At 40.1% G+C, this 21,055-nt stretch overlaps 1 protein-coding gene across 1 annotated transcript in view; it reads right to left on the bottom strand.

The window, feature by feature from the left end:
- Nucleotides 1-21,055, bottom strand: part of LOC138741567 (glutamate receptor ionotropic, kainate 3-like) — a 480,058-nt gene that overhangs the window by 249,044 nt on the left and 209,959 nt on the right. Inside the window, exons 6-8 of the mRNA XM_069895823.1 lie at nt 13,961-14,134; nt 7,250-7,393; nt 3,242-3,349 (exon numbers count right to left, since the gene is read on the bottom strand). Of these exons, the coding sequence (XP_069751924.1) occupies nt 3,242-3,349; nt 7,250-7,393; nt 13,961-14,134 (426 nt within the window). The remainder of the gene's footprint in view (nt 1-3,241; nt 3,350-7,249; nt 7,394-13,960; nt 14,135-21,055) is intronic.

The raw sequence follows: 21,055 nt of genomic DNA, 5'->3' as shown, positions 1-21,055 counted from the left end.
CCACGCTGCTGAAGATACAGCTGCGCTGGGTGGGTCACATCTCCAGAAGGGAGGACCATCGCCTTCCTAAGATCGTGTTCTATGGCAAGCTCTCCACTGGCCACCGTCACGGTGTCACAGAGGTGCACCAAAGAAGAGGTACAAGGACTGCCTAAAGAAATCTCTTGGTGCCTGCCCCATTGATCCCCGCCAGTGGGCTGATCTCGCCTCCAACCATGCATCTTGGCGCCTCACAGTTCGGCGGGCAGCAACCTCCTTTGAAGAAGACCGCAGAGCCCACCTCACTGACAAAAGGCAAAGGAGGAAAAACCCAACACCCGACCCCAACCCACCAATTTTCCCTTGCAACCGCTGCAACCGTGTCTGCCTGTCTCGCATCGGACTTGTCAGCCACAAACGAGCCTGCAGCTGACGTGGACATTTACCCCTTCTGTAAATCTTCGTCCGCGAAGCCAAGCCAAAGAGATTCTCTCTCTCCCCACCTCTCTCTCTCAACACCAGTCATGTTGAACACTGAACCAGGATCACTGGAGCTGTGAGGCAATGTATCTACTAGCAGAACAACTCTGTCACCCAATTGGACCACTGAGAGAATATTAAAAATCCTACTTCAGGACAATGTCACAATTATCAGCCATAAGACGCCGCTATGACTTATATGGGCTTGGGCCAGAGGTTTTAATTAAACTCTGGTCTCAAGCCCAGTGTTTTTCTTAAAGAGAGGAGGGGATCGTGAGAAAAGTGAATAAAGGCTGCATAGTTAGTGGTGCCTGCAACACGTTTGGAATTTGGTGTTACTTGTAAGTTCTCTCCGTGACCTGTGTGGGTTTTCCCGGGTGCTCCGTTTATCTCCCACCATCCAAAATGTGCAATGTTGGTCGATTAATTGGGTGCAATTGAGCTCCACACGTTTCATGGGCCAGAATGGCCTTCTGCCATTTTGTATCTTTAAGATTTAAAAGAACATTAAATTAAATGATAAGATAATGATATTAAAGGAATGGGGATTGAGATAGATCATCCATGCTCAATCTGCAGCCCCCACCCCCTACTAATCCCTTAGCTGCTGTAAGCTTTCTCGTCTCCATGTGGTTCTCAACCACCTCAAACCCTTAGATCCTGGACTATTTAGTGAACGGTGTTGGCTGTGATTTTGCTCAGGACTCTGGACAATGCCCTACCCCCAACATCGGCCTGAAGTCTTTGACAGTTCACGTAGTGAAAAGCATGTTTCACTATCTTTCAATTTCTGCTCAACACTTAATGAAAGTTTGTAGCGACGCGCAACTTTGTTGTGAACACACTGTCTACCAGATGCAGCTTCACCGTTAATTGTGAATTGTCACGTGAATCAAGCTGAAGTGAAAAGTTTGGTTTTGCAAGCTATCCAGGCAAGTCAAATGATCCTTCAATACAACAGGCAATGAAAAATAAAAGTGCAGAATTACAGAGACAAAAATAATTATGTAGAACAATGGAAGGGCCGCATCATTTTACCACTGAGAGGTCAATTCAGTAATCTGATAGTAGCAGGGAAAATAAATAATCGTTTAATCTGGTGGAGGTCAAGCTCATGTAATATCTGCCCAAAGGGGGGAGGTGGAGGTGGAGGGGGGGAAAAAGAGAGAGTGACCAGGGTGAGATGAGGTTTTTATTTTGCTTTCCTGAGGCAGAGGTAAGTGTTATAAAGCTGCTTCAACACCTCTCAACTTCAATACACCATGGCCCTCGCAATGAAGACCATCAGGCCATAAGTTTTCTTAATTACTTTGCTGAACCTGCGTGCTCTTTTTATACTTCATGCACCAGAACCTCAAAATCCATTTGTACAATTTATACTCTCACTCCAAGTAATCATTTGTTTTTGCATATTTTCTTACAGAGTAGAAAGTCTTTCTTAATATACATTATCAGTTGCTGCCTTGTGCTGTGAACTATTCAATTATAAATTCAGTCATGTAAAAGCCTTCATTGGATTCAATGCAGAGTCTGCGACTTGAAACATTACCTGTTTCTCTTTCCACAGGTGCTACCTGACCCGCTGAGCACGTCCAGAATTTTATGTCATTATTTCATTCAATCAGAATTGTGTATCTGCACGAGCGCATTTCCATGTGTACATCCTCTGCATGAGTGTGTGTTTCCATGTGTACATCCTCTGCACGAGCACGTGTTTTCATGTGTACATCCTCTGCACGAGTGCGTGTTTGCACATGTACATCCTCTGCATGAGTGTGTGTTTCCACGTGTACATCCTCTGCACGAGCATGTGTTTTCATGTGTACATCCTCTGCACGAGTGCGTGTTTCCACATGTACATCCTCTGCATGACCGCATTTCCAAGTGTACATCCTCAGCACGAGTACGTTTTCACATGTACATCTTCTGCATGAGCACGTGTTTCCACATGTACATCCTCTGCATGAGTGTGTTTTCATGGATACATCCTCTGCACGAGTGCTTTTCCATTTGAACATCCTTTGCACAAGCATGTTTCCATGTGTACATCCTTTGCACAAGCATGTGTTTTCATGTGTACATCTTTTTCATGAGTGCGTTTTCATGTGTACATCCTCTGCACGAGCGTGTGTTTTCATGAGTACATCCTCTGCATGAGCGTGTGTTTTCATGTGTACATCCTCTGCACGAGCGTGTGTTTTCATGTGTACATCCTCTGCACGAGCGTGTGTTTTCACGTGTACATCCTCTGCACGAGCGTGTGTTTTCACGTGTACATCCTCTGCATGAGCGTGTGTTTTCATGTGTACATCCTCTGCACGAGCGTGTGTTTTCACGTGTACATCCTCTGCACGAGCGTGTGTTTTCATGTGTACATCCTCTGCAAGAGCGTGTGTTTTCACGTGTACATCCTCTGCACGAGCGTGTGTTTTCATGAGTACATCCTCTGCATGAGCGTGTGTTTTCATGTGTACATCCTCTGCACGAGCGTGTGTTTTCACGTGTCCATCCTCTGCACAAGTGTGTGTTTTCATGTGTACATCATCTGCACGAGCGAGTGTTTTCATGTATACATCCTCTGCACGAGCGTTTCCATGTGTACATCCTCTGCACGAGCATGTTTTCATGTGTACATCCTCTGCTTCAACATAAAATGTGAGTCTATACTTAAGCCATAGTTATGAGAGAGTTTATATTATTTCTGTGTGCTGTTATAAGCCATTAGATTTTAATTTAAATATGCAGTAGCCAAATAATAATAAAAGTATGGAAATATACCAACCTTTTCCAGACCATCCTCCTTCAGGCTAACAATGTCCAAATCAAAATCAGTCCGCAGTCCAGAGGTTTTGTTAAATGTGATTCGGCCTGTTAATCCTTCCCATTGAGCCTTAACAAAAAAAAATACACAGTGGTAATTACACAGCAACAGGAATAATTACTCTAACGGTAAAGTTTAATTACAATCTCACAAGGAAATTATCCTAATTCCTTCTCCTTGTGGAATATGATTAATTAATCATCCACTTGCTACAGCTCATTTCATGAATCTCATTTGGCCCCGTTCACTGATTTATGGGTATAGCTATTGTGAGAGTCATGTATCTTGTTTCAGACATTAATAAGATTATGTGTATCACTGGCTCAGATGACATTTGGCTTTCATCTTGCCAGTTCCTATTGCAAGCTCCTTATCTGAGAGCCTTTGTAATTTTATGTGTCTCTGTCATGAATGGAGTGAGTGAAGTACTCATTGGAAAGTACTGGAACTTCTTATTAGTACTCTCATTAACCTTCAGAACCCACAGTAACTGCAAATTTGCTGGTATGTAATGAATTATAAACTTGGGTTCATGCTGGACTCTATCTATCAATGCACCTGCTGACTTTTAACAGCAGTTGTACGAGAATGATGAATGAATGTAGAAGGGAGCGCTGTGGAATTGCACTGGAACAAATTTAATGCCCCAATTGGACTGCAGAACAGTGGAATTTGTGTTGCTGTTCACAATCTACCTTGTTTATAATGCTCTGGAGCACCTTGTAGCAAGTAGGCATTCATAACTGGAATTGTGAGCTTCCGCTTGAAGGTGCGTGGTCCGGTGGAAATTCTGGGATGGTTTGTATTAATCAATAGCATGCGTGAATGAAGAATGAGGGACAACATAGCCATCGACACGGCGCTGCTGATGTTTTGTTCAGACTGGTTTCTTGAAGGTAAACGTCTGTATCACGTCAAACATGGCCAGCACAAGTGAAACTGCAAAGAAATGTAATGGCCTCTGCAACTGGTGTACTGGTGTTACAACCTAGTGCCGTTATCTCTATGTGATCTCCGCAGAAGTCTCCTTTTTGCATTATCTCCTTTATAGATTTCAGAGGACAATTTTAAAGGAAAAGTCCTCTGTAAACATTACTGAACATTTATTTTGTTCCTTGAATGTTAAAAATGTTAATTTCTGAAATTTTCTCTACCCCTTTAAATATGTTTGCTAATGAAGTACAATTTTCATATCAAAGTGAAACCCATAGAGGCCCTCAACAACTTGGACTGTGTCTCCATTAAAATCTCTGAAGATTCTCCAAAGTAATAATGAAATCTCCCAAAATCTTCCCCCCCTCCCCACCCCCGGACCCTCAACAATTGTGAAAGTTTGCTCATCTCAATTACGGAGTAGAAGGTTAAGCTTTCTCATGGGGGGGGGGGGGAGAATTAGTTTTAAGTACCAGCCCACCTATATGTTTTGTTTGCATTCATGAAGAGACATTGAACAAACCTCGCATAAAATAACTAAAATTGATGGGCAGATCCTTCTCAAAATGAGATGAAGTGGTGTGGGTTCTTCATGAGGACAGGGCATCTCTCAGCCTCCTTTACACTGAAACTGAATCGGGGGTTTGGCTTACATCCAATCTACTGTTGAATCTGCATTGAGATTGCCAAAGAGTCCAATTGACTGAATACTTCAATAACTGCTTTCATCTTTGCTGGCATTAAATCATTTCCACCATTCAAGGCCTTAAAACGATCCTTCCAAGTGAAGCAACAACTTTACTTATGAATCTGCAGAGGTCATCAACGGCATCTGCTGCTCCCATTGGGGTCTTCTCTACTTCGGAAGGACTGGACACAAACTGGGAGAAAAGTTCATTGAGCATTTTTGCTTTGCCTGCTACAATAGTGGGGTCCTCCTGGTGCCAACCATTTTAATTCCCTTCCCCACCGCCACAGACATGTCTGTTCATGACCACATGCACTGTCAAATGAAGGATGCCTGCACGTTGGAGGAACAACTAATATTCCATCCGGTATTGACATCTCCAGTTTCCATTAGGTCCTTTCCCTATCTCTCCCTCCTTTCCTCCAGCTCCCCTCCCCTTTCCTTCCCCATTTAGGGAGCTATTCCCTCCTCCTATCACTTCCCAGCCTTTTTTTTCCTTTCTGCCCTCCCACCCACCTCCGTCCTCTTACCCACCATTCTATTCAGGCTACTTATTTGTTGCTCATACCTTGATGAAGACCTAAGATTTGAAATATTGGTAATGCATCTATACCATGAAGAATGCTGTGTGAGCAACCAGGGTACAAATGGTAAGGAGTTTGCATGTTACACCATGACCGTGTTTCCTCTGTGCGCTTCAATTTACTCCCTTTTCCAAAGATATACAGTGCTAGTAAGTTAAATTGTCACATGGGTGTGTTTGGGCAGCGTGGGCTTGAGGGCTGGAAGGGCCTGAGACCATGCTATCTTTCAATTAAAATTTTAAATTTTTAAAACTTTAAAATAAGTCCAATTTTAAGGTTATGACTGAATTAGTTCTCTTGCTCCTTTGACAGTCAGCTTAAAATTTACCTTATAGTCACCAACACTGAGAATGATCTCTCCTCATTCACTTTAGAAAACCTTTCAGATTTTGAATGCTCCTCTCAAATCACTTCCTATCTGCCTCGGCTCTAGAGGAATAACTCCACTGCTTGCAATGTTAGTTCCATAGTCTACATTCTGCAATCTGCAGCTTGGAACTAGGTTAAAGCGAAAACGTTACTTCGTAAATTGATAGCCTGGCGTTTTCTTTCATTTTGCAGTTCATCTGATCGCAATTGTAAAACAAGCACAATTGTGGTAGAAATAGCTAATTCCTCGAAAGACAACATACCAACGAGTATTGGTTTCAAACTGACAGGATTGGTTTGGGTACACATTGCAACTTGTTTACAGAGAGTTGGAATGTGTGTGGATTCCCTGCAGACGGTCAACAAGAAAATAAATAAATTCATCGGAGTGACTTGTTTCTCCAGTGACATAAAATTATGGGACCTTACAGAATGGAAACGGGCCTATCTATGCTGAATAAGTTGCCCAGCTGAGCTCGTCCCACTTGAACATACTCGTCCCATATGTCTCTCTAACCATTTTTATCCATCCATGAACTCATTTAAATATCTCTTAAATGAGATAATTGTACCATCCTTATCACTTCCTTTGCCAGCTTGTTCTATATATGCACAACCCTCCATGTAAATTAAGGTGACCCTTCAGGTCCCTTTTAAATCTCCCCGCCCCCCCCCCCCCCACCTTAAATCTTGTCTTCTGGGTTTGGACTCTCCTACCACCGGAAAAAGACTGTAATTATTAATCTTCATAATTTTATTTGCTAGATTATCCTTCCACTTATGCTGCAAGGTAAAATTGTTCCTCTCACTTCCATCAGGCTCTCTTTGTAAGTAAAGTCCTCGAGTCTCAATACATACAGAAAGTCCAGAGCACCCTGGAAGCGAGTCACCTCTGAAGCTCTCAAGCCATATTTTATTTTAAATTTATTCTGTTTCTCCCAAGAGGCTGCAAGATTGAGTGGGTGATAAGTTAAGAGTATGGATGGAGAATATATGTGAATAACAGTTTTGGATAGTCCACCATCAGTGATTAGCACAGGGTCACAGGTGAAGCTAATCTTTTCATGAGCCTTTCTCCATATGCTTGTATATTAACTTCTAGATTGATATTCATAATGTGTTGACAAAGAATTTGTGGGAATATCTTTTTTTGCCTCGGTCTCCAATGGATGATGCAAGGCTATCAGCTTCGTTCATTTATAGTTTCCTGTCCACAATAACACCATCATTCAAGTGAGAAAATTATAGAGAAAACCACTGTTCCCGAGTTGAAACGCTCTTAACTCAGTGTTTTGCTATTTTAGGGATTATAATTGCAGATTTGATTTAACTCAGTTACAGTGGACAGGAAATGAATGCACTGAACACACACACGCTCTCAAAGTTGGTCATTACCTCTTTTATGAAGTTCATGAAACGGCTTCCAAATCGCCAGGGTTTGTGTCTATGGCACTGCAAAGAGTTAACAGTCATCTGAGGTGCTCGTTGATAGGACATTGAGACAATATGAACAGCATCGTATGTCAGAGCAGCATCTGTCTGAAATAAATGTGAAAACTGTTTAGGTTGATTTCTCAAAATGCCTTTGCTTTCTGCAGCACACATTAGCCCCGACCTGGAACTTTGCTTTCGAGAGCTAAGCTTTATATTATAACATGATTCAGATATTACAATGCACTGTAAAATGACTTACACCATAAATTAATCTGTCATCTCTGATGTTCTTACTTTGAGTCATCCCATTCAAATTATATAATTCAAAAAGATTGCTTTTATAGTGTTTAGTGGATATTGTAGTGAGGAACTACCATCTACTCTTTTGTTCCCAGTCAATAAATTTAAATGATACAGGTAAAACTATAAAATGGCTTTATCTTCTACCCAGTGAAAGAGTTGGCTTGTTCTGATTTTGTTTTAGCAGTCACAACTCATTTCAAGTTTGGGTCTCTGCATTGGCTGTGAGGTTGTTAAGAGATATATGGGATATATTCTGGTCCTCAGATCATCATCTTACCTTCAGTCAGGGGTGAGATGGAGGGGAAAAGGTTTTTATTCTCGCAATTAAAAAATTTGCTTGAAACCTGTTTAGTTATACTGTGCTAGAAGGAAAAGCTCTGATCATGGTACCTAAGAGAAAAATATTGAGCATTCAAGATTTCTATTTCTAAAGCTTTTCTTAATCCTTTCATAGGATTAAATTTTCTGAGATATCATCCCTTAAATGTAAGGAAAATGAACTAATGTCAACCAAAAGGTGACCTGTTTGAATGATTTAATACATTGATTCTTAAAAGATTATCATCTTTTTGAAGTTCTTATTTGGCAGTTCAATAATTTACTCACATTTCTAAAGCTAGTTGACTCCTTCAAACTGGCTCCTGTCCAGAGTCAACATTGGGAACTTGTATTTACTTCGGAACTCAAATAGAGATAAACAAATCAGGAAAGATCATGCAAAGTTGAATGCCAAGCCAGAGAAAGAAATATTTGGCCCACACATCCTAGACACCCTGCTGCATGGATTGAGAGGGCTGAATGAATTAATGCTCTAGATCCAATGGGAGTTATAGACATATAACATATAGACATATAACAATTACAGCACGGAAACAGGCCAATTTGGCCCTTCTAGTCCGCACTGATCCAAGTACCTTCCTCTAATCCCACTTACTCTGCCCATATCCCTCCATCCCCCTCCCATCCATATACTTATCCAGCTCTTTCTTAAATGACAAAAAAAGAGTTGGCAGATGGAATAAATTTAAAATCATGAAAATTTGTGAGATCATGAATTAAAATCGCTACACCCTTTGCTTTGGAATTAAAAGAAGAAGAAAACACATGATCAACCCACTCTCTCTTCAATTTCAAATGTTCTTTTTCAGTCAAATGTATTTCTTGCAAAAAAGTAATGTCAACTTTCATTTTTTTTAACATAGGCCAAAACTCGTTTCCGCTTAATTGGGTTATTCAAACCCCGAACATTAAAAGTTACAAAATTCAAATTAGACATATCTTAATCTAATAATATATTTCACTACTATAAAATAATGCTCCCCTTTAATTCCCTTAATATTCTAACCACCCCTTATGTAAATATTCAAAAAAAAGAAAAAAAAACTAACAGTCCCCAAAACAAACTACTAAAAAGTAGTAGCTCCCTAAAAATTGTGTGAGGCAGAACTAACTCTGAGTGAGGGATAGGTCTCATCCAACATATCATATGGCCCTCTCTCCAAGATGCCTTTACAGTTTGCTGGGTGTTGATGGCGCTTTAACAATTTTTTAAAAATAGTTCTACAATATTCAAAACCTTTTCTAATGGATTTAAATACTTTAAAAGGTTGTTGATAGATAGAACACAAAAAATATTTTGAAACATTAAATTATGAATCTGTAATTAAGAATATTGAAATATATTAAGTTAAATTCTGTTTATCCCCTCTAATATCAACTCATATGAATGGGGCTATGATTCATTTCTGGTTCCCATGTGTGAAGATAAGAAGTCCATGCAAAGTGCATCCAAACCCGCTCTCCAGCTCTTTAGTGTACACCACTGGGCTGAGTGGAGATGATTAGCAGTCTTGCCCTCATAAGTGAAACACAAATGTCTGCAGATCCTGCGATTGTAGCAAAACACACCGAAATGCTAACTGGTCTTTCAGCATTCATAGGAGACAAAGATATATTGTTGATGTTTCAGACCCGAGCCCTTCTTTAAGGAATAAGCAGACATGCTGTCATCTCAACTGCAGTTCACTTTGGACTCCATCCTTTGCAGTCTGTGGGCAGAAGTCCAAGACATGTGAAATCATGAATAGCCACCAAGATTTCCTTTTGCAACTGCCAGTCATCTGTCAGTATGATACGCTCCATCGAGAACATGGTTGAAACGAAGATTTTGAGCAATTCCTTCAAGGCAACTGGGCCCACAATTATATCTTTTTTTTAAAATTTAGACATACAGTGCGTTTACAGGTCATTTCAGCTCACAAGACCATGCCACCCAATTAACCTACACCATTTCAAACGGTGGGAAGAAACTCGAGTCCCAGGGGAAAACCCATGTGGACAAGGGGACAACGTAAAAATTCCTTACAGTGAGCGCAGGATCCTAACCCTGGTCCCAATTCCTGGGACTGTAAAGGCATTGCATAAATCGTTTCTCCAACCATGACGGTAAGGCTGTATTTCCAGGTTAGGAGCTGAGATAATGAAGGCATGACTGACAAAGGAAGGGAACAGGAGACTGGAACCTGAGGAACAACAGAGACAAGATGACTGAAGGAGGGAACAGAGGACTTGAAAGAGAAAACCAAGGATTCATAATTTTTAGTGTGTGGTATTAGGTAGCAGTACATAATATGTTAATAGAAAAGGGAAAAAATGCAGGAACAAATATGGGCAACAGAGCGTTACATACTGTATGGGGAGAGGTTGTCATTAGGACAGCCGAGGCTGAGATAAGAAAGCCAGGTGTGAGAGTTTTAGGAACAGCTGGATTAAAGTTGGCCACCAATATTCCAGAGATCGAAATCAAGGGGCTCTATGATAGAGAAGAAAAGGAATCGTAACCTCAGCCTTGAATCACATAGGATGCTGAGTCTGAAAATAATCTGCTTCAACAGCAGAGTTTTGGTGTGGACTGGAAATGAAGGTGTTTCCGGTCCCAGCATAGGAGTTTGGAGCTCACCTCACATTACTCAACACTTCATCCACTGCCCAATTTACTGCAAGTTAACTTACGATCTGAGTTATAATTCTACAATAGCTTTCAAATATCACTAGGACTGATTATTGTCAATGGTGAATAGTAATCCAATCCAACTGTGGAGTGGAAAATTAAGATAGTGTTATTGTCACCTTCAGAAACTAAGCTCATAGCTATGATTGACATAATATTTCGGATGATTCACTAGGTAGTCTTTGTCAAACACACACTGCATCTCATTCACAACTTGTAATAAGACCATGGCCAGTACAAAAGGCATGGCTAACACTCCCAGCCAATAAATTGGAGTTGGGGTTATGTATTGCAAAGCAAAAAAAAAATAACCCATCTTACTCAATAAACAATCTGGCAAGGAATAAGAAAAACAAAGTACTGCAGAGACAATTCTCCAGAAATGTGCAGGGAGGTGATGGAAAGTTGGTCTTGTATGATATGCATTAAATCAATCTCTGTCACTTGAAGAACTGTGGTCACCAGCTTTTACTGACAAGGGAATTACCTAATTATATCAATTTTGGCTCAGTGGAGTTGTTAGGAAATCTAACCTCGCCTATCATTTTGTAGTTGTGGAGCATTATTGTGCACAAAGTGGTTACCAGACTTGTCATGTGTAAAGTGAAGTAGTTTGTCTTGTTCGCTATCCAGACAAATCAACCAATGCAAAGTACAACAGGTGGGGCAGGAATAAAAATAAAAATCTTGGGAATACATTTGCAACAGTAGAAGGTCAAGATACAACATCACAAAATAAAAAGCTCAGGGTATGTTTTTTTTAAAAAGAGAAATGTTTTGTTAAGCAGCGCTGAACATGGTCTTATATCATTGAGAGGTTTGTTCAAGAGTCTAATAGCAGCAGGAAAGATACTGCCCCTGAGAATGTCCTCTAACTGTAAAATACTTTCGGAAATAGTGAGAATGTGAAATGCACAATATTATTAGAGGGCTTTCTGTAAATAATATGTGAATGAGAAAAGGAGTATGTATGTTAACAAAACTAATTAAATATTGAATATTCAGATTTCAGATTTATGATCAGAGTACATACATGATATCACATACAACCCTGAGATTCCTTTTTCCAGTGTGTGCAGCAGATTACTATTAATTGGTAGTGCAAAAATAAACTGTATACAGTGCAAACATGTAAACAAATAAAAGAACTGTGAACAGATAACAGATGTAAATAAACTGACTGTGCAATACAGGGAGAGTAAAAGAAAATCAATAAAGTGCACAACTAAATGAATTCCTCATTGAGTTTGTGTAGAGGAGCCTAATGGTGGAGGGGCAACAGCTGTTCCTGAACCTGGTGGTGTGAGTCTTGTGGCAGCAGTGAGAACAGAGCATGCATGTGCTGGGGGTGTGGGTCTTTGATGGTTGTTGCTGCCCTTTGACGGCAGTGTTCCCTGTAGATGTACTCAATGGTGGGGAGGGTTTTGTCTTTGATGTCCTGGGCTGTGTCCACTACCTTTTGGAGGGCTTTATGCTCAGGGATACTGGTGTTCCCTTTCCAGACTGTGACATAGCCAGTCAGCACACTTTTCACCACACCTCGGGTTTCTGATGTCATACCAAACCTCCGCAAACTCCTGAGGAAGGAGAGGCACAGACTTGCTTTTTTTCATGATGCCATTGGTGTGTTGGGTCCAAGAAAGATCCTCCGAGTTAGTGACCCTTAAGAACTTAAATTTGCTTACCCTCTCCACTTCTGATCCCCAATATTTACTGGATTGTACACCTCTGGCTTTCCTCCCCTGAAGTCAACAATCAATTCCTTGGTTTTGGTGACATTGAGTGCAATTTTGTTGTTGCTGTGCCTTTCAGTCAAGTTTTCAATCTCCATCCTGTATGTTAACTCATCCCCTTCCTTTATATAACTCAGTACTGTGGTATCATCGGTACATTTGTAGATGGTGTTATTGTCCTACCAAGCTTCACAGTCATAGGTGTAAATTGAGTAGAGCAGGGGGCTAAGAACAAAGCCCTGTGGTGCTCCAGTACTGATGGAGATATTATGGGCATTTCTGGTGTTTTAAGGACATACCTTTTTTTTAAAAATTTGTTGCTTGAAATAACCAGAATATAAGAGTGCTCTCTAACTTGTCTCCAGTATAGGGTTATTATTGGTTTTCTGAGTTCATAAGTAGTTTCAGGAAACTTCCAGTTCAAAACACATATCCTTTCATGTAATGTGGGAAGAATGAAGGCCAGCATGTCTGAAAATGCCCAACTTGTCTGGTTTGGCAACAACTAAATGCAACCACAACCATTGCAACCAGAACATCATCTTCAGAAATGAAAGGTAGGATTTGATGAACCTAAAATCAAGTTCAGTCATGAATTACACCTTGAATTATCCAATCAATTTCTCCCCCATCTGGTTCACCAAATGCAGCTCTCCAAAAAGAGGTTGTTACCATGGTAGCCACTTGGATTGTTCTCTCCTGCTATTCAATGGATAATTTTCCATGACATTGTTTATCTCCATGAAAATAGTTGGGAATTAATTTCCCAGTTGCATCCATACATTGAGCTTATGGCATGTATTTAAGGAATTGGTATAGTGCAGGTTAAAAAAGAAAACCTCTTCAGATTTGAAGGATGATTCCCTCTCTTCCCAATCTGTCACTTAAACTGCTATATTGTCCCAATTTGTGAGAATGAATTGTTATAATAGCTAGCGTGGAAGGAAAATAAAAACTTTTTATTTTATTGGTTTGTCATTTTTTTCTCTCTTCATCTCTTTGCTTTAGTTTCCCCTCACCCGCTTCTATTGGGCTGCTGGGAAAACCTTTCCTGTGAAATTGGGAAAGTATTGTAATCAAAAAAGCAAGAAAGAGAAACCTTTCAAGGAAACACAGAAACTAATGTATCCAAATGGCAGTTCCTGCAACAGAGCAGGAGACCCCCCCCCCCCCGCCCCCAGAGAGTTTCCCCTCACCTAACCAACAATTAAACCTTCAGCCTGAAGGTTTAATGAACAGATATTCTAAACTATTTATATTAATATATCAAAACAGTGAAATAGAGATTGTGAGGTATTATTTCTCAAGTACTTTTTCATGTACACATTATAGGAATTATTTGTGAATAAGCTGAAGATATTTTTTTACAAATAAGCTTCAATCAAATCAATACACTTTGTATATTAGATCTGCCTTGACACCACTCTAGACAGAACGTGGATAGACCTTTAATTGTTTTCAATGAAACTAAATTTTTGCTCTACAATGTGGAGGAGAGGTATACTGAAGGAGGCACCTCGATCATTATTCTTGAAAAATTCCTCATCAAAATTAAAATATGTAATTCAGTTTTATCATTATGTCTATGAATCTTTTAAAAAGTGCTGATTTGGAAGTCTATCGTACCGTCATAATCCCATCGAGTAAGCCAGAATCCGGACTCGGGGGAGCCTGGAGCCTTTCCATGGACCACTTTTCAATAATTGAAGCAACGTGCATGTTTTCTGTGTTTAAAATTCGGAATCCTGTCATATTTACCCCACAGTAGCGGTAGGAATCTAAGTCGAGGGCGAAGAGATCCTGTGAACAAGAAGGGAAGCTGAATGTTATGAATAGCCACGTTGTCTCTTTTGTTCCCTGTGCAGCCGCCTTCGATCAAAAGCATACTTAAGTGCTTTCTTTCAGCTGCAATGATCAATATTGTCTGCTGTGTAAGACCCTCCAGAGCTACAACCAATGTAAGAATCTGCTCCACATTGTGACATCTCAGTTGTAAAGGTATGAATTGGGTTATAATTAGTTATAAGAATTCTGAACTTCAACGGCACCTATTAATAAATCTGCCATGGTAACTGAGGACTTGATATTTCCATAGTCAAGGTTTTGGATATACTCTGCCAAGAACTGATAAGTTTCTTTCATAAGTTGTTTAATTTTCTTTCAATTGCTTTTTCATTTGATGTTGAGCTCCATGAATACAAAACAAAAACAGGTGGAAGTTTCTGACTGTAAACCACCAAAACACAACCCAAGTAGGAGGAGAAGCAGGCTATTCAGACTTTGGTGACTAGTTTGTATTTGAATAAGACCAGAATTGGTGTTTCATTTTATTGTTGCTTTCCCCGCATCGATTCTGTAATTCCTTGATTTCTTTAAAATACAAAAATCTATTGATCTCTATCAGAATTTATTCCAATAAGTATAGAATCACCTCTTATTCTTCAGATGTCAGACCCTTCAAATCTAAGAAATCCAACTAAACCTATTCCCTCTCTTGTTTCCTTGTAACCTTTCATTCCAAACATACCCTGACACACTCCCTGATTTTCCTACTGCAGGCTTAATTTACACAGCTATCTAACCACACAATCAATGCTGTTTTAAGATACAGGAGGGAACCAGAGAGCCTGGAGGATGCCCACAGGATCACTAACAAAATGTGCTGACTCCGTACAGAAAACACCAATCCATCTGGTGCTGAGACTAGGATTACTGCCAGGGCTTTAATATGACAAAGGAAATCTGTTGTTGATATCTGATAGGAACATAAGGATTAGGTGCAGGAGTAGGCCATTTCGACCGTCAAGCCTGTTCCACCATCCAGTAAGATCATAGTGATCTGCCCATGGAATTTAGTTCAACTTTCCTGCCTATTCATCATAACCCTTAATTCCTCCTCTTCTAAAATCTGTCTGCCTGTGCCTTAAATAAATTAATTGAGGCAACCTCTACGGCTTCCTGGGCAGATAAATTCCACAGATTCACTACTTCTAGGAGAAGCAGTTCCTTCTTATCTCCCTCTTAAATATGCACCCCTTAATCTTGAGACTACATTTCTTTATTTCAGTCTCATCTGCCAATGGAAACAAGTTCCCTGCCACTATCTCATCTTTCCTTTTATATTTCTTTGCACGATCACCCCTCATCATTCTAAATTCCAATGACTAAAGTCCCAGGCTACTCATAAGATAACCCTTTGATTCTGGAATCAAGATGGTGAACATCCTTTGCAACACGTTCAAAACCATTCTATCACTTCTCAAGTGAGGAAACGTATAACTGCACACAATGCTCCAAGTGCAGTCTCACCATCGTCCTGTACAGTTGCAGGAGAACCTCCCTGCTCCGATATTCAGTCTCTCGGCAATTAAGAACAACATTCCATTTGACTTCTTCATTACCTGCTGCACCCAGAACCCAAGTCCCTGCAGCGGAGAGTAAAGACTGCTGAGGGGATTATTGGGGTCTCTTTCTCTGCTATGATAGGCATTTATAACGTCCGTTGTTCGTGGAAAGCCATACACATTGTGAAGGACTCCACATGCCCCTCCCACAATCTATTCTCCCTCCTACCTCTGGGAAAGGGTACCAAAGCGTGGTCACTCACATATAAATAATTTTACAGGCAGTGCATAACTTAAGATGTAAGGCAATTATTGGCCTGTGACTTTCCTTTGCATCAACAATGTCTAGTTTTCTGTGCCCCATTCAAACTAATATAGTGAATTGAAAGATTCCTTAATGTTGAGAATAACTTGAAAATCATAGTGGTACATTTTTAAGCTAGCAATTTTCCAAGAGATAACATTAAATTAGCAACATTTTAACAGTGAAATTTCAATATATTGCAAGACGATTCAATATATTGCTTAAAAGGCACTATATAAACCACAGATTTCAATTTATTTTCATCAGATACTCGGAACACCAATCAACATTTTGCCTACTCTTGTACTTGTGTTCTCATTCATTCTCCCTGTCTTTATCTCATAACTTTGATGATTCTTGCACTTGCGTGATGTGCGATGTGCGAGGAAACACACAGGAAAGCGATTGGAAAGTGTGTTATGGTTCCACTTGTATAAGAGGATGAAATTGATCACAAAGCTATTCCAATGGGAGCAAATTGAAATCTCCTTGAGATTTTTCTTGGCTCATTCCCTCACCAATGCATGTGTAGGGCCAAAGAACACTAGTATCCCAAAAAACAGGCCACTCGGCCCTTCTGCTTTGTGCCAAAATATCATTCCGCTAGTCCCGCTGGCCTGCACCCATTCCATAACCATCCAGATCTCTCCCATCCACGTATCTATTCAAAATTAAGAGTGAGCCCGCATTTACCATGTCATACGGCAGCTCGTTCCACACTCTCACCACTCTCTGAGTAAAGAAGTTCCACCTAAAGGTAAAGACATGTCCTCTTGCATTTATCTCTCCTAATCTAAGTGGAAAGAACCTACTGACACCTATACACCTATACACCTCATAATTTTGTAAACTTCTATCAAATATCCACCTGTTTAATTTTTCCCTGCAACTCAACTCCTGAAGACCCAGCAACATTCCAGTAAATTTTCTCTGCCCTCTCTTAATTACACTGATATCTCCTTCCAGTAGTTTGGCGACCAGAATTGCACACAATTCTCCAATTTGGCCTCACCAATATCTTGTACAACCTCAGAATAACATCCCAACCACTGTACTCAAAACTTTGATTTATGAAGGCCAAGATGCCAAACGCTTTCTTTACAACCCTGTCTACCTTTTACCCCACTTTCAGGTAATTATGTATCTGTATTTACAGAGCCCTTTGATCCTTCGCACCCCTCAGTACACTACCATTTACTGTGTACATCCTACCTTGGTTTGTCGTTCCAAAGTGCAACACATCAGACTTGTATGCATTTTCTGGCCCATTTTTCCAGATCCCTCTGGAAGCTATGAAAGCATTCCTCGTTGTCCACAACACGTCCAATCTTAGTGTCATCAGCAAATTTGCTGATCTAATTTACCACATTATCATCCAGCTCATTGATATAGACAGCAAACAACAATGGTCCCTGCACTGATCCATGAGGCATACCACTAGTCACAGGCGTCCAGTCTGAGAAGCAATCGTCCACTACCTCACTCTATCTTCTCCCATTCAGACAATTTCAAATCCAGCTTATAGCCTCTCAATAGAATCCTACTGTCTGAACTTTCTGAACTAATCACCCATGTGGGACCTTCTCAAAGGCCTTACTAAGCTACATGTAGAAAATATTCACAGTCATTCCTGCATCTACTTTCTTGGTAATCTCCTGAAAAATCTCTATAGGGTTCATTAAACATGACCTACCACACACAAAGACCTCGCATGACCTTTACTCTCTTCCATCTCATTATCTGTTCTAACTCTCTGATTCCCATCCCCCTGCAAATCTAGTTTAAACCTACCCACAAGAATGTTAATCCCGCTCCAGTTCAGGTGCAAACCATCCCATTGGAACAAGTTCCACCTTCCCTGGAACAGAGCCCAATATTCCAGAACCCTGAAACCCTCCCTCCTGCACCATCCCATTAGCCACATTTTGGCTGCATTAACTTTCTACTTCTAGCCTCACTAGCATATGCCATGGGAACCAATCCAGAGATTGCAACCCTGGAGGTCCCGTCCTTCAACTTTGCACCTAACTCCCTGAACTCTCTTTGAAGGACCTTCTCATCCTCCCTACCCACATCATTGGTCTCTACATGTACCACAACATCTAGCTGATCATCCTCCCACCTGAGAATACTGAGAAGTCGATCAGAGATATCACGGACCCTGGCACCAAGGAGGCAACATGCCATCTAGGATTCTTGATCTCTCCCAGAGAAACACCTATCTGTCTCCCAACTATCGAATCACCTATCATGACTGGTTTCTTCTTCTCCGTCATTCCCTTCTGAGTTGAGAGTCCAGTCTCAGTGCCAGAGACGTGACCACTACAACTTATCCCTGGTATGTCATCTCCACCAACAATATCCAAAATGGTATACCTATTGTAGATGGGAATGGCCACAGGGATTCTCTGCACTCTCTGTCTATTCCCCTTCCCTCTCCTGAGAGTCACCCAGCTACCTGCCCCCTGACATTTGGGGGTGACAGTCTCCCTGAAACTCCTCTCCATCACTATTTCTGCCTCCAGAATGATCTGGAGTTCATCCAGCTCCAGTTCCCTAACTTGGTTTGTCAGGAGCTACAGCTGGATGCACCTTCTGCAGGTGTAATCATCAGGGACAATTATGCTCTCCCAGATGTCCCATATCCCACAACTGGAGCAATTCATTGCCCTGGCTATCTCCATTACCTACTCCTAATTAAAGGATTAGACTACCTTTATGTGATTATTTAATTAATAATTTATATGATGAGTAAACATAAATTAGAAGAATAGGTAAACCCTAATAAAATGATATATAATTAAAATTATAAGTGTGGCACAGTTGGTATAGCGTTAAGCGCAATGCCTTTACAGCTCCAGCAATCAGGACCGGGGTTCGAATCCTGTAAGGAGCTTGTACATTCTCTGTATCTGTGTGAGCTTTTGCCAGGGGCCCCCATTTCCTCCCACCGTTCAAAACATACCAGGGACTGCAGGTTAATTGGGTGTAAAATGTGCAGCATTGACTCGCGAGTCAAAATGACCTGTTTTAGCCTTCATGTCTACATTTAATTTATTTTAAAATTCTGCTCCAAGACTCCCACATTGCTAGATACACTCTTGCATACTTCAATCTCATAGTTGAATGTATCATTAGACAATTGTGTGTATCACTTGGTTTTACAATGCACTGGATTGTATGCTTTAATCTTATTGAAAATCAACAGAACATTTTTACACCTGTTGGATTTTGGAACAGATGTGGGACTTTTGCTTCACTGTGCATCAAATCCCCAATTGGGTTGTTTACTGTGGTAATTTTACACAAAGACAATCAACAGGTCATTTATATGACATTGGTATCTCTGTGGAAATATTATTAAAATGGCTTGTGTTACTCAGTTCAGCTGAAGCAGAGATGCGAACTGAACAATCATACATAATTCTCTCAAATGAAATGAGATTTGAGATCTCTTTAACCAATCTAAAATTAGACTTGGCTCCCAAATGCAAACAGTATCAATGGCTCATCGTGTTAATCATTTTACTTATGTAATTAATTGATCTATTAATATTTGAATAGCAAGATGGAAAAAAAATAATGAATAAATATATTCTCCATGTGTTGATTTCTTTCCATTAATTAAGGTCTGAATTGAAAAGGGTGGCATTTGATTAACCAAAATAATGACGGTGAACCGACAACAAAGGTACGAGAGGAGAATATGACATCTTCCTTTTGATAATTTTGACATCAGTAGTGAGATTGTGTTCACTACATGTATAAGTTTCTAAATCAGTGATTCTCCATCTTTTTCTTTCCATTCACATCCCACTTTAAGTAATCCCTGTGCCATCGGTGCTCTGTGATTAGTAAGGGATTGCTTAAAGTGGTATTTGAGTGGGAAGGGAAGGTTGAGAATCATTGCTCTAGACCCAATTGTTACTGAAATATTTTACTTGAGAAAAATTGTCATGGCCCATTTCCTTTGGAGTTACGAAATTGTGCACATAACGAGTCAATGAGGTATGATTAAAATGGTGGTTTTCAATCTTTTTCTTTACACCCACATCCCAACTTAAGCAATCCCTTACTAATCACAGAGCACCTATGGCATAGGGAATACTTAAAGTGGTGTGTGAGTTGAAAGAAAAAGCTTGAGAACTACTGTTCTAAATGAGATTTTTAAAAAAGTATTGAAGAGGTTGGAGTTTCTGTGTCATTGCAGTCAGCTTTATCTAAATGGCAATCAAATACTGGCAATAACCTTACAAGTGAGACAGCCATTGTAAGATTAACACCTCACTTCAGGATGTACATTAAAAATAGAAATTGTCACATTTTATGACAATGTCTCCAAAATCATGTAATCCTATTGAAACAATTCCTTACAGTTGCCTCCAGGAATTCAATTGCAAAGAGTTGTTTGAGCTCTTAGCTAAAACATAACAAAAAATTGTTCTGGAGATCAATAACACCGTGATACTCCACAAGCTGCAATTCACTGAGCAATTAATTTCTATCTTTGATGTTCACCAATTTATCTTCCCTATTAAATGAACACAAATGAATTGAAACTTTTCTTCTTATAAAGATTTGTAAACCATGGTACATAATTCCATTACTGCAGGGACATCTGACAAGTTAAGGTGGCATGCAAACTCCACCTGCCATCTTACCTAATCAAAGGGGACCATTTAGTACTGCCAGCTGGCAACTGCTTCCTAAACCAATGCCAAGTCACTGAACTCGATGCTTTGACTACCAACGTGGGACCATTCTAAATGTTCAGTTTAACATAAAAGTCCAATTGATTTGGACCCGAGAATCTGGTTCTATGGAACAACATTAAATAAAACATACAAATAGCAGAAGCTTTAGCAACCTTGCCGCAAAATAATAAAATAATAATCCTGGAAACATAAAGATATTGTTACAGAAAGCAAGGTAATTTGTAAATTGAGCCAAACAAATCATCTTCACACATACTTAAAATATTCCATACATTCAACTCAGGAGAGAATCTTCCCATCATATAAAAAAAATTACTCACATTCCTCGCAGAGAATTATTGTCAGCAGTTCACATCTT

The sequence above is a fragment of the Narcine bancroftii genome, chromosome 8 (assembly GCF_036971445.1).
Source record: "Narcine bancroftii isolate sNarBan1 chromosome 8, sNarBan1.hap1, whole genome shotgun sequence".
NCBI classification, from domain to species: Eukaryota; Metazoa; Chordata; class Chondrichthyes; order Torpediniformes; family Narcinidae; genus Narcine; species Narcine bancroftii.
Note: the sequence above shows the minus strand (reverse complement) of the source record. Positions and strands in the feature narration are given on the sequence as shown.